The sequence below is a fragment of the Triturus cristatus genome, chromosome 2_2 (genome assembly GCF_964204655.1).
Source record: "Triturus cristatus chromosome 2_2, aTriCri1.1, whole genome shotgun sequence".
Classification (NCBI taxonomy): Eukaryota; Metazoa; Chordata; class Amphibia; order Caudata; family Salamandridae; genus Triturus; species Triturus cristatus.
This window is the reverse complement of record NC_140582.1, coordinates 1088325568-1088341969: the sequence shown is the minus strand read 5'-3', so window position 1 is coordinate 1088341969 and position 16402 is coordinate 1088325568. Positions and strand designations below refer to the sequence as shown.

At 44.2% G+C, this 16402-nt stretch overlaps 1 protein-coding gene across 1 annotated transcript in view; it reads left to right on the top strand.

Moving 5' to 3' along the window:
- The window catches only part of POLR1A (RNA polymerase I subunit A), a 604540-nt gene that overhangs the window by 141089 nt on the left and 447049 nt on the right, over positions 1 to 16402 (top strand). Inside the window, exons 7-8 of the mRNA XM_085642615.1 lie at positions 8510 to 8596; positions 16147 to 16255. Of these exons, the coding sequence (XP_085498741.1) occupies positions 8510 to 8596; positions 16147 to 16255 (196 nt within the window). The remainder of the gene's footprint in view (positions 1 to 8509; positions 8597 to 16146; positions 16256 to 16402) is intronic.

Below are 16402 nucleotides of genomic sequence, written 5' to 3'. Positions count from 1 at the left end.
AGAAGCAATTATATGTGCACTATTTCATAGGAGCAGGCGTAGCAGGGTGCATGCTTCAGTTAAAGTATCGCTCTGCACCCCACAATACTTCTCAGCATTACAGCAAAAGTACAGGACTAAACATACTCTAGTCAGGGTACTCGGGATGTAACATTCACTTATATGCAAGTCATTTTAAGGAGGTGGGTTAAGCTGTATTCTCCACTTGTCAGCCCAGGGAGTCCTCGACTTTAAGACTGTAAGGCAAGACAGCCCAAACCTACAGCTCCGAACTTTAAATTGGGGACTTTTAGTCAGTTAATTTGCATCCAGCATGGTAGATCACCTAGGTGTAGGAAGCTGACTCTTTATGTAATACACCAAAAAGAGGTATATTGTGTAGAGAGTCTAGGCATCCCTTATGAGTTCACAGGGGCTTGCTTTATACATCCCAAGGTGCTCTTTTTGTAGTAGTGTGGTCAAGCTGCCTTAGGCTTATCAAGGAGGAGTTTAAGACATATGCAAATACACACAGTCAATAAATGATACTCAATAAGGAGATCCACACCAATTTAGAAAAATAACACATATCTTATATCATTTTTGACTCCAAGAACTTTGTAATTTTTGACACCAAGAACTTTGTTATTGGGTAAGTACTTTTTATAATGGCAGTTTTAAAGAAAACTGGTAAATAAATTTGTATTGTCTCTAATGCGGTTATGTTAACCTATGGGGAAAATACATATTCTGCATACGGATACTTAGCAGTGACTTACAGGACCAATCCTCTGGAGTTAAGGTAAGTATGGGGCAAAGAACAAGCCAGCACCAACAGGTCACCTCGGTAGGTCTTTGGGTCGTCTGGGTGCAGAGGTACTTTTCGGCATCGGGTGCCCCATTGGTTTCAATGTGAAGCAGTCCTGGAAAAAGGCTGTAGGTAGGCCAGTCCGGCTAAACCAATAGGAGGGCTCTGTTCTCGGGGGTCTTGGGCACATAGGGCCATCATCGGTCCACATCAACCCGGGATAGGGGGTGTGTGTGTAGTGGGGCTTTGTCTGGCGGGGTCGCGTCATCAAGACTTCTCACGGTTTAAGGGGGCCTGCGAAAAGAGGCTGCAACTGAGTGACCAGTCTGGCCAAACCCAAGGTGGGGTTTTACTCTTGTGGGTCTCAGGACCTCCTTGGCATTGTTGGACCACTTCAGCTGATGCTGGGGGCACGGGTGCAGTGGTGCTTTCCAGTAGTCAGGTTTTTTTGGTTCGGTGTCCTCACGGTTCGCCTTGGGTGCCTGCAGGGTGCAGGGAAGTAGCTCAGCTACTCCACAGGTGATACTGGTTGCTCCTTAAAGTGCTGGCAGTCGTCCCAGGCTTTTAGAGGCAGAGTAGCTGCAAGACGAGTCGTCTTTGGTACAATTGTCGGGGACAGCAGGCAGGCCGGCAGGTTTGGTGCCAAGTCGGTTGCTGCTCCTAAGTTCCTGCTCTTCACGGCTCTTCAGTGTCCTCCTCCTTCTCCTTAAGTCGACATAATCTGCTTTCCTAGGCCATGGAGAAGGACGATATTCAATGGCCTACTTACCCTTGGGGTCACTACACCCCCCAATAGGACCACTTCCTGTGGAAAGTGGGCATAACTCTGTCCCATAGTTCCTAATTCTGCCAACACCAAAATAACAGAATATTCCTAAATATTCCTAAAGGGGGCACATCAAGCAGCTCACCTTAGGGGTGTGACTGGCCTGGGAGTGCACCACGTCTTCCTGCATATCTAATTTCCCGCCTGTCCTGGTGCCATACGGGCCCACCGCAGGTGTTGGCATCTCCCCTGTCTGGGTAAACCGTGGTTTCATATCAAATGCATCAAAGGCCTTTGAACCCTCCTACCTTGATATGCTGATTACTAGCCATCCTGCTTGGAGGAGGTGACAACACCTCCGGCCAGAACAGTCCTTGTTTTTGCCATCAGAGAGCATAGGCTCTCACCTGCAGGGGGTCAGGAACCTGTCTGTGGTGGCAGGCTGATCAACACCAGTCAGCCAGCACACTCGAGGCTGGTAGGTTTTCAGGGGGCACCTCTAAGGTGCCTTCTGGGTGCATGTATTAATACATACACCACCGTAATCAGTGTGGGTTCATTAATACTAGCTGTTTGATACCAAACACCATAGATTTCAGGGGAGCCATCATGTAGCTGTGAAGCTGATTTTTACCTGTGTCCAAACAAATGGGATCTATATCTATGACGTAAGCAGAGGCTGCTAAACCACTTTAACCAGATAACATTATGGTTTTTTAATTTACTACACCAAGATGAACTACACGTTTAGAACACAAGTTTTTTTTTTTTGGGAAAAACTTTATTGTGCAAAATAGCATCGTTACAAATATGGGCCTACAACCACCAGGGCCGGCCGCTAGTATATGCATGTCAATTGCGTGACATCACGAAGCAGCGACTGATCCCCAGAGGCTCAGCAGGGTTACAGGAGATTTTCTCGGCAACTCAGAAGCTAGGCAGGATAAAAATATTTTAAATTTTAAAAGAAAAGAACAAACAAAGAAGAACACAAGTTTTTTTATTCATTTTAAATTGAGGATGAATAATACGATGGGTTAGGTAGCACGCAGCACTTTTTTGAAACTCATATAGAACAGAAGGTCTTCATATTCGTTGTATTCATGCGATTATGATTTTTTCAAACCAAGGATTAACCTCTACATTGTTTACATTGAATGGCCACTTTTTTATATGTTTTACATATTAATGCCTCTTTTAGAAACCTTTTTAAAATTTGATATGTATTTAAAACATTTTTATACATGGTTCTAATAATATCATTATTTATTTAATGTTGAATTTTTTTTTAAGGTTGTTTATTAATACTTCATCAATGGTGACTATTCTATTGATTGTAAAGGTATTTCGGGCACGTAAAAAATAAATGGTAATTGTTTTCTTTCCCCGATGGGAAAAAATGGAGGTTTGACTGTTGAAATGAAAACCTGCGAATATTTATTTCAGTTCTATTGCACATCATTAGTCACGTGTCTAAGTGTAGCACTTTAAATGGTCTATGGATACTTACAGCGTTGTCATGTGATCAAGGTCCGCAGAGGACTGAAACGCGTAATGGCCGACATTAAAATGCAACTCTAAGCACGCAATTACGGGTCTGTGTCTACTTTGCTGAAAAGACATCGGTGGGAGGCGAAAAGCAGTTCTTCTGACATATAAAATAGTGCACCCTGCCTTAGGGCTGAGAGACCTGCTGTAGGGGTGGCTTTCCTACACTGCATGCAGTGTCTGCAGGCGCGGCACGATGGGATGTGTGCCATGTGGTGTTTTCACTTTTATCTGCACCAAGACACGCATCCTGCTATGGCAGTTTGCATGTTGGTGCTGAGGGGTCCCTTAGTGTAGTGTCATACTTGCTGCAGCCCCTGAGGACCCTCTTTAGCCTCCCTGCCCTAGGTACCCAGGGTACCACTTGCTAGGGACTTACAGGGATTGCTAAAGGTATTGCCAATTGGGGGAAAGATTATACAGTTTAGGGAAAAAGACCTGGCACTGGGGACCCGGATAGCAGGAACCCAGAGTTCACTTTTGTCACAATTACATCAGATGGCAGGTAAAAAAGGGACACATTCCTACACTTGGTATTTATGACCAAATGTCAGAAAGCATTGATCTTGTACTCTGGTTTTGACGGAAGTTATAAACCCCTGCACCACATCAAAATGGTCCACACAGTATCATATGATGGACATATAGCAGGTAAGGTGAATAGGATAAAAGAGAAAAACGGAAAATTAGAGATTACTGCTTTGTCACGTCACTCTGCTGTGCATCAATATCCGCATATTGGAATGAGTACCCTAACGGAAATAGAAGCACTTATTAATCTCCCAGGATTGTTGTGCGTCTATCTTAAATAATGAAAGAATATACCTTAACAATGTCTCTGTGTAACCAACTCTCTGTGTTTTTGATATGTAGCTGACCTAAATGAAATGTAGTGAGAAATGTGACAACTGAAGTGCTCATAAGTTCCTTTCTTATTATTCCTTCAAAAAATAATTCAAAGTTCTAGAGCAAACATTATTTAATTCCAAAAGTCTTTAAATATTAATGTCTATGTACTGTTCAAAGTACTAGTTCCAACTGAACCTGATATTTAGAATACTCCTCTGGAACAGAATTTTTGTTCAGCATGCTCTCAAGGACATTTTTCTGTTTCCAACTGAAATCACAAATTGCCTACAAAGATGCCAAGCAGGGGTGACCAGGAAAGTTATACCAGAGTTTCCAAGATGACCGACACCATCTTCAAACATCATAAGAGATTATGGCTTGGTGGGAAATGTAGTCTTCAGTCCAACATCATCAAATAGCGTCTTTTCCACATGGACAAAGCCTTTCGCTGAGGATGCAGTCTCAAACACTGCCCACCTCTCCACCTTTGAACGGACTCAGCGTGGGCAGGTTTGGTGAAAGGCACATCTGTACCCACTAAGACACCATCCGCAGTAAGCCTTATTTCCACCTCTGCTTCCTGAGACCAAGTCTGAGACTAGTTGTAACTGTTACTTTTCTCCACCTGGACCTCCAACTGTGTATCATCTGCCTGTATTTGGATCAGTCAATGAAACTGGGAGAAATACACCAATTTAAGAGATATAGAAGAGAAAAGGGAGAGTCCTCTGGCATGCCGAAGCTGAATGACGCCTCAAGAGATTCTACAACCCTTCGTTATTCCATCTTTTGTGGCAAACCATTGACAGCGACGATTACTGTTACAAATGGGAGCTGAAAGGTGAATAAAAAATAAAGCTTAATGCTGCATCTATCCTACTCCCTTCCGCTTTTTTTCAGGTTATGATCTTGCCAAATGGCCAAACACTGTAGGTGCTCTTGGCATACAAAAATGCTTTCCATCAGTTTCTGATGCTGTATCATTCATTACTTTTGCCAGTTGCAACTATAACCATTCCGTTAAGGACTTAGAGTAATCTGTTTTCTTTTTCTACGTTTGTCATTCATCTATCATCAAATATCAAGAAATTATATTCTAAATACTTCACAAATGTATTAGGCCATTATTATAGTACTTTGGCAATGTACAGTGTCTTTGGCCGTATCTGTTGTAAATATGTTCACAATTTGAGCACTGTGTCGTCTGCACTATGATCACCTTTGTTTGAATTACACCTTGGTTTTTTTAATGGATCTCATAAAAAAATCTTGGAAAGAAACAAAGTTTGTCCTGTTCTTAATACCAAGTAATTCCAGTGTTAAGATTGATATTTATAGTTGATTTGGATACCTCAGAGTCACATACAAGGTTTCCTTAAGAAATTACTGCCATGGGACAGTTGTTAAAACATAATATGGTTACCCCAGTTCTCATGGGTAGCTAGGGTTGTCCGTGTTCAATGTATAAATATGGGTTACTGTTTGGCTTCTTCTGGTTAGGACCCATCGGAGGGCTGGTCCTTGAATATCAGTCTTGTGCAGCTGTCTGATCAGGATGCGTCAAAGGCTTCTGAGAGGGCCAGTAGGATGAGTACCACGGTTTCTCCTCTGTGTAGCATCCTCTTGATGTCATCTGTTGCTGTTATGAGAGCTGTCTCTGTGTTCTGTTTGGGTTTAAAGCCCGATTATGTGGTGTTGAGGAGCTGGTGGTTGAAAAGGTGGTTCACAAGGTTCTGTTGATGTCCTTCTCTAGGACCTTGGCTGAGTGGTAGGACGGAGATCGATTTGTAGTTTGCCATTTTTGCCAGGTCTGCTGTGGTGTTCTTCAGGAGAGCGTTGTCAGCAGCATGCTCCAAGGCTTCTGGGAATGTTGCTGTGTCGACCAAGGTGTTTAGGATGTGGGTGAGTGCTGTGCTGATTGCTGTGGATCCTTAGTGGAAAGCGTGGTGGGGGGCAGGAGTCTGACTGGTCTATGGAGTGGATAGTCTTCATGATCGTGATGGTTTCGTCTGTGGTGGTGGTGTCGCAGGAGATCAATATGTGTTTTCTGGCGGAGATCTGCTGGTTGACTGTGAGGTTTTTGGGGTCAGGTTGATGGTCGAAGTTGTCGTATATGGCTGTGATTTTGCTGCTGAAGAAGTCTGAGAGGTCAGTGCACATTGTTGAGATGGTTTGGTGTTGCGAACGGTTGCTGCAGGGTTGTTGGACTCCTTGATAAGTGAGGAGATCGCCTTGTTGCAGTTTGAACTGTTATCAATGCTGTCATCTAGGAAATCTGGTATCCCGAATTTGCTGGTGGTAGTGCCTTAGGGCAGATGTGAAGGTGTCCTTATCCACAGTTTCCAGGTTTGTTCTCCACCTCCTTGCTAGTTGTTTATGGTGCTGCTTGGTCATTCTAAGTTCTTCTATGTACCACCTGGCCTGGGTGCGTGTTTTTACAGGGTGGATTTGTTTGTGAGGGTCCACAGTGTCAGCGCAGTTGGAGATCCAGTTATTTACTTTTTTGATGTTGTCTGGTAGGTTGACAGTGTTCTCTGGGAGCTTTTGGGAGAGGGCTAAAATTCCATCCTAATCATTCCAGGTGGGGGGCAGGGTGTGGGGAAGGGGTGTAGGTTTGTTGACTGTGATGTTGAATGAAGTGAAGACTATGGCCAGGATATGATGGGTGGTGTGAATGGGCTTGGATACATGTTGGGTGAGTCAGAGCCTTTCAATGAGTGTGACTGAGTTTGGGTCCTGGAGGCCATCTAGGTGAAAGTTGAGGTCTTAAAGGGGTAACAAAGTCTACGATGTTGATGAAGATGGCACGGGTCCCCTGGATGTTTGTAGACCAGGGCCAGCACAAGGTGAAGTTTGCTGGGATACGCAACTTGAAGATGAGGTGCTCCGTGTAGCTGGATTTGGTTTCCATAATGTTGGTGCAGCAAATGGCATCCTTGAAAATTATGACGATTCCTCCTTCAGGCCTGTGTTGGCGGTCTTGCCTAAGGATCTTAGTCTGATGGGGGATGGCTGTGGAGATGTCCGAGCCAAAGATGGGGTCAGCCATGTTTCCATGAGAAAGGGAGGTCTTGGCAGAGTTGCGTAGCAGGTCCCAGATCTCTGTGGTATGTTTTCTGGGTGAGTGGGTGTTGATGAGTATGCATGAGAGTGAGGAGTGAGGCAAGTGGAGCCTGGTTTGTGTGTGCGTCAGCGACTTGGGAGCTGTTGGTGTGTTATTGGTGGTTGATGGAGTGATGAGTGTAGGTGTGCTGCAGGTGAAGGCTCCTTCCATGTTCTCTGGTGCGGCGTGGCAGCAGCACGGTGAGTGGTGGCCGGCATTGCAGGTGTGGAAGAACGTAGTGGGATGGTGATTGGTCGAGGAAGGACAACAGTTCCTGGTGCTAGGTGTGGACAGGCACAGGCAGGCTTGCCTTTGGAGCGCCAGCTGCAGCCACCATTAAGTAGGTCCCAGGAGGGGAGATCGATTCCGGGAGCAGTGAGTGGGTATGGAGCAGTTCACGGCTTGAGGAGCAGGTAAAGAGCAGCAGGGAGGATAAGCAGAAAGGATGGGAAGGAGCAAGAGACAGCAGCCCAGGACGCAACAGAGGCAAATCAAAAGGCACAAATGAGTAGAGAAACTGTGACAATAGCAAAACAGTAATAATCAGTGGCAAAAAACAAGGGCACAAACAACGAGAACGGTGACCAATAGTGGCAAAAATCAAGGGCACAAACGATGAAAAACAGTGACATGCAGTGCCTAAGACAGAGGCCGGAAGGATGAGAAATAGTGAGAAAAGAGAGGGCACTCTTGAGGACAGCAGAGACAAGACTGATGGTGCAGAAGATAAGGACAATTGCAATAAAAGGGTTTAAAAGAGAGTTTAGTGAAGAGAGAGTGAGTGAAGTGAGAGAGTGGGTGAGAGAGAGAGTGAGAGGGAAAGAGGGAGTGGGTGAGAGAGAGAGAGAGAGAGAGGAGCGATTTGGGAGCCTTAAGAGTCTTGACCAGTCAGAAGACTGGTAGCTGTTAAGCCCTAGCTGGTACTGGGTCTACCCACCTGCTGAATATGTTAGTCTTGGAGAAGTATAGACTGCTTCTTAAACTTTATTTGGTTTAAACTAGATCATTACACTAAGAGACCAAACAACCACGTGATTCTATTCAGCTGTCTACCATGCTCTCCTAATTGTTAAGAAACAAAAGTAATCTTGCTCCATCACGTTTTTTGCTTCAAATAACCACTTCAGAAATTCTTCCATGTTCTGGGTTTTTATCCTGGATACAATTGATAAATCTGTTGAACTATTGAAGGTACTTGTGTTTATTTTTTATAATTGTTTATCCACCTGAATTTTGTCATTGCAATATATTTCTAGATGACCTTTTTTTCAGGCAAATGCTACAAAATAGTAGCCTCAAAAAAATTACCCAGAGGTTTAAGAAAGACATTTGGTCTTCATACGGACTGTTAATAGAGTGATGATAACATTTTTCATTAATGTTGCTAAATCTGACAACTTTAAACTCCTTATTTGATGGAAAATGTGACCACACTTATTATATATTTCTTCCTTAGCGATTGATGACACTCCTTTGGACAAGCGAGGTTATTTAACACCAAGCACAGCCAGAGAGCACATCATGTCTTTGTGGGAAAATGAAGGTATGTTTATAGACTGTGTTATTGTGTTTATTGTCTTGTATAACAACATCTGTAAATTTTCTAATTTAAATATTTTTCTTTCCATTTTGTTTGTGGTTGCAAGACTGTTGCAAGATTTAGGTTAATACTTTTTTTTAATGAAGATACCATTTTGTGGTGTTCTCATTAATGTTCTTTTGATGAAAATTATGTTGGTTTTAGAGATAGGTAAATTTGTATCTAGAAGCATGGCTGTGACTACAATAACTTAATTAGTGGGAAATGGGTAGAAATAGGGAGACATACAAATGACAAACCTCCACATCTAGATGTACTGTCATGACAGATGGACAAAGAATTTGCAAATTTGGGCTCATTGCCTCCATTTCTGCGCCTCCTTCTCCCCAGCATTCTCCAGCAAGGTGCTTTTAGGTCTTGTCAACAGATGCTTTTAGCTATCTGTTTACAAATTACTTTTTGTGAACTATACCAGAATCGTACCGTGGATTTAGATCCAGCCCACTTACTCCTCACCCTCATTTGCTTGCTCCTTATTTAATGGATATCCTTCCTGTTTGTTTGTTTGTCCCTTCCCTGTAGCATTGTTTATTTACCATTATTTTGATTGGATGATTTCTACCATTACACTACTCCCATTCAGGAAATTACTTTTTCTTTTTTTTCCAGCACTCCATAGGAGTGCACATTTTCTAGTTCTCTCCCTAGTGTGTTGTTACCTCCCAAACCCCCCACCAACACCAGCATGCATTCCCTCTTGCACCTCAGACTCCCCACCTATCAGTCATCACATTTGTTTTACCTCACACCCCCAGGATCCAGCCTCAAGCACCTCCTTGACTTCCTCATTCCCTTGCTTCCCCACCTGCTCCTTCACTGCTTCCCTGCTACTTGCAGTCTTTTTAATTAAATATTATATTATTACTTTATTTTTGAGGATCTGGACAATGCTTTTTGCAGCAGGGCCCTTTCAAGAAGTGCTTTTGTACAAGTAAATTTTTTTTTGTTTTTGTTTTGTAATTTACTGATCCAAGTGGTGTCTGTCATCTTTGTTCAGTACAAAAAAAATAGAAAATGGCTCCTGCATCATCCCATATGTGCGTGTATATGTAGAGACACATGTGTGCATACTTCAGCATGCATGCGTACATCATCATGTTTGTGCACCAGCAGCATCCACATCTTTGTGCCTTTTTTTCTCTTTTTTATTTTGTAAACATTGCCACAGCCAATGGGTAGGAAAGGCAAGGCCTATTGGCTTTGCCAATGCTTTTTTCCATCTGGAGCCTCTTATGAAGGTGAGTACATGCAGAGTCTTTCCTCACTGATTCATGAAAAATGCTCCATTATTTATACTGTTCACCCCAGTAATAGGAACAAGGGCCTGCACACTCCTGCATGGCACTTATTACCAGAAGCCTAAGATAATTCAACTGGGTGGCCCAGTCGGCTGCCTATTGGTAAGCTCGTGCCTGACCATATAAGCGTGATACACGGAGTAACGTATTTGAAGGAACATAACAGATGTTTATCTGAATTGTTTACTATGTTTCGAAAATAGATAAAAAATGATCTAAAATAAATCGAGCTGCAATACTCCCCTAGAACTATTCCTTTTGAGTACAGGGTGTAGGAAGCTGGCTCTTTATATAGTATAGCAAAAAGAGGTATACTGCGCAAAGAGCCCAGATATTACCTTATACGTGGACAGGGGCTTGGTCTAGCAATCCCATGGTGCTCTTTTAGGGGACATTGTGGGCGAGCAGGCTTAGGCTTATCAGAGTAGAGTGTTAGACATTTGCAAATAAGGACGCACACAATACAATTGTACACACGTCTCAATAACGAGATACACAGTATCTTATAAAAGTAACTTATCTTTCTATATATTTACGCATTAGAATCAATATGATCAGGTAAGTATATTTCGAAATAGAAATACTTTTATGTTTCAAAAATGGACACAGTGCATTTAACACAAACGGCAATTTTATCCTATGGAAGAAAAACAAATACTGCATATAAGTTCTTTAAAGCGACTTATGAGACCAATCCTGGGTGTAAGGTGATTACAGGACAGGTCCAATGCAGCACCAGCAGGTCACCTCCAGCAGCACTAGGGCAGCCACATGCAGTGGTGGAATACCGCTTCGGGTGCCTAATGTTAGTCAATGGGGATCGGTCTGGTCAAAAAGAGGCTGCAGATTTGGACTGGGAGTCCAGTCAGACTGAACCAACATGTGAACTCAGGTCTTGCGATGCTCAGGGACGTGGGTACAACTTTGGTCCTCTTCTCCACTGGCCAGGGGCGACTTGTGCAAAGGTGTCTGGAGGTGTCGGATTTTTGTCACCGGGAGCACTTGCAGTCAAGGGTGCCTGCAAACAGAGGCTGCAAGTGGCGTTGGTGAGTCCACATGAGCAAGTCCATGGTGGGCTTTGTCTCTGGAGGGCTGTGGGACCACGCTCGCACAGTTTACCCACTTCAGCTCGGGCTAGGCGGCATGGGTGCAGTGGTGCTTTCTGGTGTCGGGTTTTGGTGGTCTGGAGTCCCCTCAGGTCTCTTTGGGTTCCTCCAGGATGCAGGGAACAGCTCTGCTGCTCCACAGGAGTTTCTGATTTGTGGGTGAAGTGCTGACCGTTCTCCGAGGCTTTTCGAGACACAGCAGCTGCAGGACAAGTCGTCTTTGGTGCAATTGTCAAGGACAGCAGACAGGCTGGCAGGGTTGGCGTCAAGTCAGTTGCTGGTCCTGTGTTCTTGCGACTCTTAATGTCCTTCTTCTTTTTCCAGGTCGTCAGGGTATGATTTTCTGGGGCCAGGGGCTCCTCGAAATACTAGATTTGGAGGCATTAGTGGAGTATAGGTGAGTAGCCAATGGGCCGCCTACCCCTGTGGTCACTAGGCACCCTATATGACCACTTTCTGTGGGATGTGGGCATAACCCTGTCCCAGAGTTACTAAGTTTGCCATCACAAAGATGGCAGACTAAAACTTCGCATTCACTTCCAGTAGCCTAAATAGCCTTAAGGTGCACACACCACTCTGACTACTAATTTTCCTGCCTTGTCTAGGTGCCAAACGGGCCCTGGTCAAGAGGGGTCTGCATCCTCTCCTGTGAGGAAAGCCAGGTTCGCATATCAAAGGCGGTGAGCTCTTTGAAGCTCCCTGCTTTGGAATGCTATTTGCAGGTCATCCTGTGGGAGAGGTGTAAATATCCTCTGTCAGAGCAGGGTTTTGTTTCAGACCTCCTGACAGCAAAGGCCCTCTTCCCTGGGGCGGGTCAGAAACTATTCTGTGGTGGCAGGCTGGCTAAGACCAGTCCGTCAGCACACTAGTAGTTGGTAGGCTTTCAGGGGGCACCTCTAAGGTGCCCTCTGGGTGCATGTATAAATCCATCACTGGAATCAGCGTGGGCTTATTAATACAAAATGTTTTATGCCAAACATCTTTGGCTTCAGTGAAGCCATCATGTAGCTGGGGAACTCATTTTCACCTGTATCCAACACATTTATTTAAAATGGCTTCCCTGGTCACTTGACTGACAGTAATGTATCTGACCAGCAAAGGGCATATCTGCTCATGCAGATATGTCCACACATGTAGTATAGTGCACCCTGCCTTAGGGCTGTAAGACTTGTTGTAGGGGTGATTTACCTATACTGCATGCAGTGTCTGTGTTCATGACACACAAGGATGTGTGCCATGTCGTGTTTTCATGTTTGTCTGCACCAAGACACGCAACCTGGAGTGGCAGTCTGTATGTGTTTCGTGAGGGGTCCCTTAGGGTGGCACAATTCGTGCCACAGCCCTTAAGGACCCTCTTCCGCCTCCCTGCCCTCGGTGCCAGAGGTAACATTTACTAGGGGCTTACAGGGAGGGCTAATGGTATTGCCAATTGGGGAAACAATTGTACATTTTTGGGAGAGATCTGGCACTGGGGACCTGTTGGGGTGTCCATGTCAAAAAGGGGCACTTCCCTATCCAGGAGGCAGCATTCCTTTTCTCCCTGTGCCTGAAAAACAGTTTGCAACAGGCTGCGATGTTATTCTTTACTTCACAGCACAGTACTGAGTAGATTCATGAAAGCAATCATATGAGCTAGACATGTTATCAAACTACCAATCATTATGGGGAACAACAGCCTTTTATAAGTGGTATGGAAGAGCAAATCACATTCACGAGGTTTGGCTTCTGATCATGAGTATCACTTGTGGCTCCGACAGGCATGGGCCTAAAAGGCCTTGTCAGTTTAATTGCTCTTGCATGCCACTTTTGCTGACTCAGTGAAATGTTAATGTTAATATTACAGTGATTTGTAAAGTGCAAACAAATACCCGAATGTGTCAAGGCGCTAGCACTGCAGGAGAACAAACATGAGCTCTAACAGAATTACTTGGTAAAAAGCAAAGTTTTCAGTGCCTTCCTGAAATGGAGCAGGTTAGGGATAGATCCAATATGGGAGGGAAGTAGGTTTCATTCAATGGATGTGGTGTTCACAAAGCTCCTTTCTCCCCCATTTGGTTTGTTTAAACTTTGGGACCACCACTTCCCTAGCACCCGAAGAGCTCCGATTTCTCTTTGGGCTGTACCATCTAAAAGATTGTTTAAGGAACTTTGGGCCAGTTCCATGAAGAGATTTGTGTGCGAGTCAAAGGGCATTAAACTTGATGCGTTGCCTAACAAGCAGCCAATGAAGAAGTTTGATGGCTTGAGATGCTGATTTGTGTTTGGGAGTCCCTGTTGACATTCTGGCCGCTGTATTTTGTAGGACCTGAAGTCTATTGGGGTGTTGATTCTGCATGTTAGACAATAAGGCATTGCAGTAATCTAGTTTTGCTAGCACTAGTGCTGTGATCACTGCTTTTCGGACATTTATGGGGATGAAATGAAAAATCTTTCTGAGCATCCTTAAGACCAGGAAAGTGGAAGACGCGACCACCTTAACCTGTAGTCCAAAGGTTAAATGATTGTCCATAACCACCCCCAGGTTTCTGACCTTAGGACAGGGGTGGGAAGGGCACCCAACTCCTCTGGCCACAAGGATGGGACCCTTAAAGAAGGATTGTTACCAAACAGGAGGACCTCTGATTTAATTGAATTAAGTTTTAAACAGTTAAGTTCCATCCAGTTGCCAATGGCTGCCATACAATCATGAAAATGTACACACATTTGGTTAATAGATGAGGACATAGCTACAACCAATTGGGTGTCGTCAGCATATGAAGTAAGTTCCAGCCCACAGGATCTTATAACAGCCCCACACTGGCCCTTGCAGGAAATAGCTAGATTCCCATCCTACAGGAGGCCTTGGTAAAACATACATTGGCCAAATTCCACATGACCACATTGGGCGACCTGTTCCCGGGTGGGGACATTTCCTCGCGCACGGGAGATCTTTGTCTCCGCTCGGCCTCTCTGATGGATCATTTCATACTGCTGAGGGTTCAGAGGGCATTGCGTGTATGTGTGAATAGTTATCCGTTGGAAGCGCAAGACTTTTCTATTTTAACTGGGGTTATTAGAGATGGTGATGGGAGCCACTCAGTGGCCCGAATGCATAAGGCAGCTGTGGCATTGCTCCCATGCCGTGATGTGAATGTGCGGGCAGCGTGGGAGCGCGACCTTGGGTACCCCCTGACAGATACACAGTGGAGGTGGTGTTGTACACAAACGCGCCGCGTGTCCCCCAACCATAGGCATAAACGGCTACACTTCAAGTTTCTGTGGAGGGCATACATGTCCTCAAGTAAACTGCATCGTATGGACCCCTCACGTCCGCACACATGCCCGAGATGTCGCTCCTCGGAGGCGGATTTTGCACACATGGCGTGGACCTGCCCTAGACTTGAGGACTATTGGAGGCCGGTTTTTAGGGAGTTGTCCCGGATAGTGGAGGCTGTGATTGCGTCATCACCCTTATTGGCTTCTTTAGGCTATATTTATGATCTCCCTAAATCCAAGTGCCGTTTGTTTGCTATAGTGCTGCTACTTGCCAAACGTGAATTGGCCATAAAGTGGGCAAGTCAAACCTACATCTGAGTACCCAGATTTTCTATAAAAATACTTCTGGGTCCTGGGAGGCGATAAATTAAGATGCCCCTAAAAGATTGTGTATTAGAAAGTGCCACATTAAATTTGAAGGCTTCATATTCGGGTATGGGCAATTGTTTAAAGACTCATGGCAGATTGTCCCTACAAATCATAGCAAGAACCCACCCCGTTTCAGGGGTCCATCTACAAGGTGAAGCATGAAGTTAGAAAGTGTCGCTCCCGCTAAATCCAGTCCTGATGTTTGGTCTGCCCAAGTCTCAGTAACCCATAAAGTGTCAAATTGATGGTTATCTATGAAATCCAATAATTCAAACATGTTTTATCAGGGATCTTCCATTAAGAAGGGCACACTTGAAAGTCCCTTCGGTGGAAGTGACTGTGGCGATACCAAAGACTGGGCAAACTTCACTATTGCACTTTCCATTTAACCATGTGAAGGTGCTATCACAGTTAGTGGAAACCAGAACTTTGTCCTGAACGGCAGTGCCAGGGTCTAAACATAAACATCACTGGAACTTACCTTTCATTTTCAGTCCAAGAAGTGCTGCCCTAGAATAGACTCTGTTGGGAAAGGAATGGGGACCCAAACAGGCAGGGGGGGGCTGGCGGGCGCATGAGCATGAATGGGCACAGATGGACTTGCGTGAAGAACCCTTATAAGATGGTGCTCAAAACAGGAGCCATGCACCTCCTCTTAAAAGCACAATGAGTGCGAGATGCAAGTAAGCTAAACAGCTTACAGAGTTTAAGGTAGCTTATGATGGCGCTAAGAAGGTATTACCTGTTACACACTGAATAATAAGCTTACTCTAGACCACAGAAATTCTGTGGTGGGTTTGAGGTACTTCTGGGTCAGAGTGACTGGCTTGCATCAGTGCTGCTGCCCTCTTTCTCCCATTTTCCGACAATGCTCTGTATAGTCCAAGCCTGCTAAACCTAGCTCTTCATCTGACTCTCAGATGGCAGGTGACGGTTAATGTGTCATAGAAAACGTGGAATAGGCACTGTCTGTACAATGTTCACACATTATGCATCTTTCATTTCTTTTGGCAGAGCAGCGACTCTTGGTTTGCAAGTGTTCCAAACAAATGCCATCTTTTGTCTTCTAGAATGCTAATTCCTCCTCTCAGGCCTGGTATGGGTGATCCATCCAGTGCTTAACACTGCTACATTACTTTACTTACCTATGATTGCACACAAATAGATAATTTGATTGTCCAAAAAGCAATAACATTTTACGTGCATCGCATCTTGCTCTGAGCACCCTTTTCTAAAACAGGTCTTCTGTGGGGTCTCCTCGAAAAAATCTAGATTCAACTTGGAAGAAACTCGATTTAATGTCTGAAATTTTTGACTTTTTTAAAACTATTTATTTCAATAAAAACTCATATATCCATTATTGAGTAACATTCAGTATAATAAATCATAATCCGATCTTTTATATATTCTTCAGTGCCACTCTTTGACTGTTTCTCCAAGTAATCTTGATTGATTTTTTTCCTAGGGTTTTTTCTGAATCGCATCTTCTCTGGACTTGAAAATAGTGGAGATTTGGAGTCTGAATTCAGTCCTGACATGTTCTTTCTCGACCTCATTGCTGTTCCACCCGCTAGGTAAACTTGCATTTATGATTTCATCCATTTACTAAAGGCATTACGTTTGTATGACTACCTTCTTCCTTGTGGGTCATAAAGATTTTATAGACTGCAAAATTAAGGCCATATAAAATAACTACCTATGTTAATTTTTGTCTGAACCGA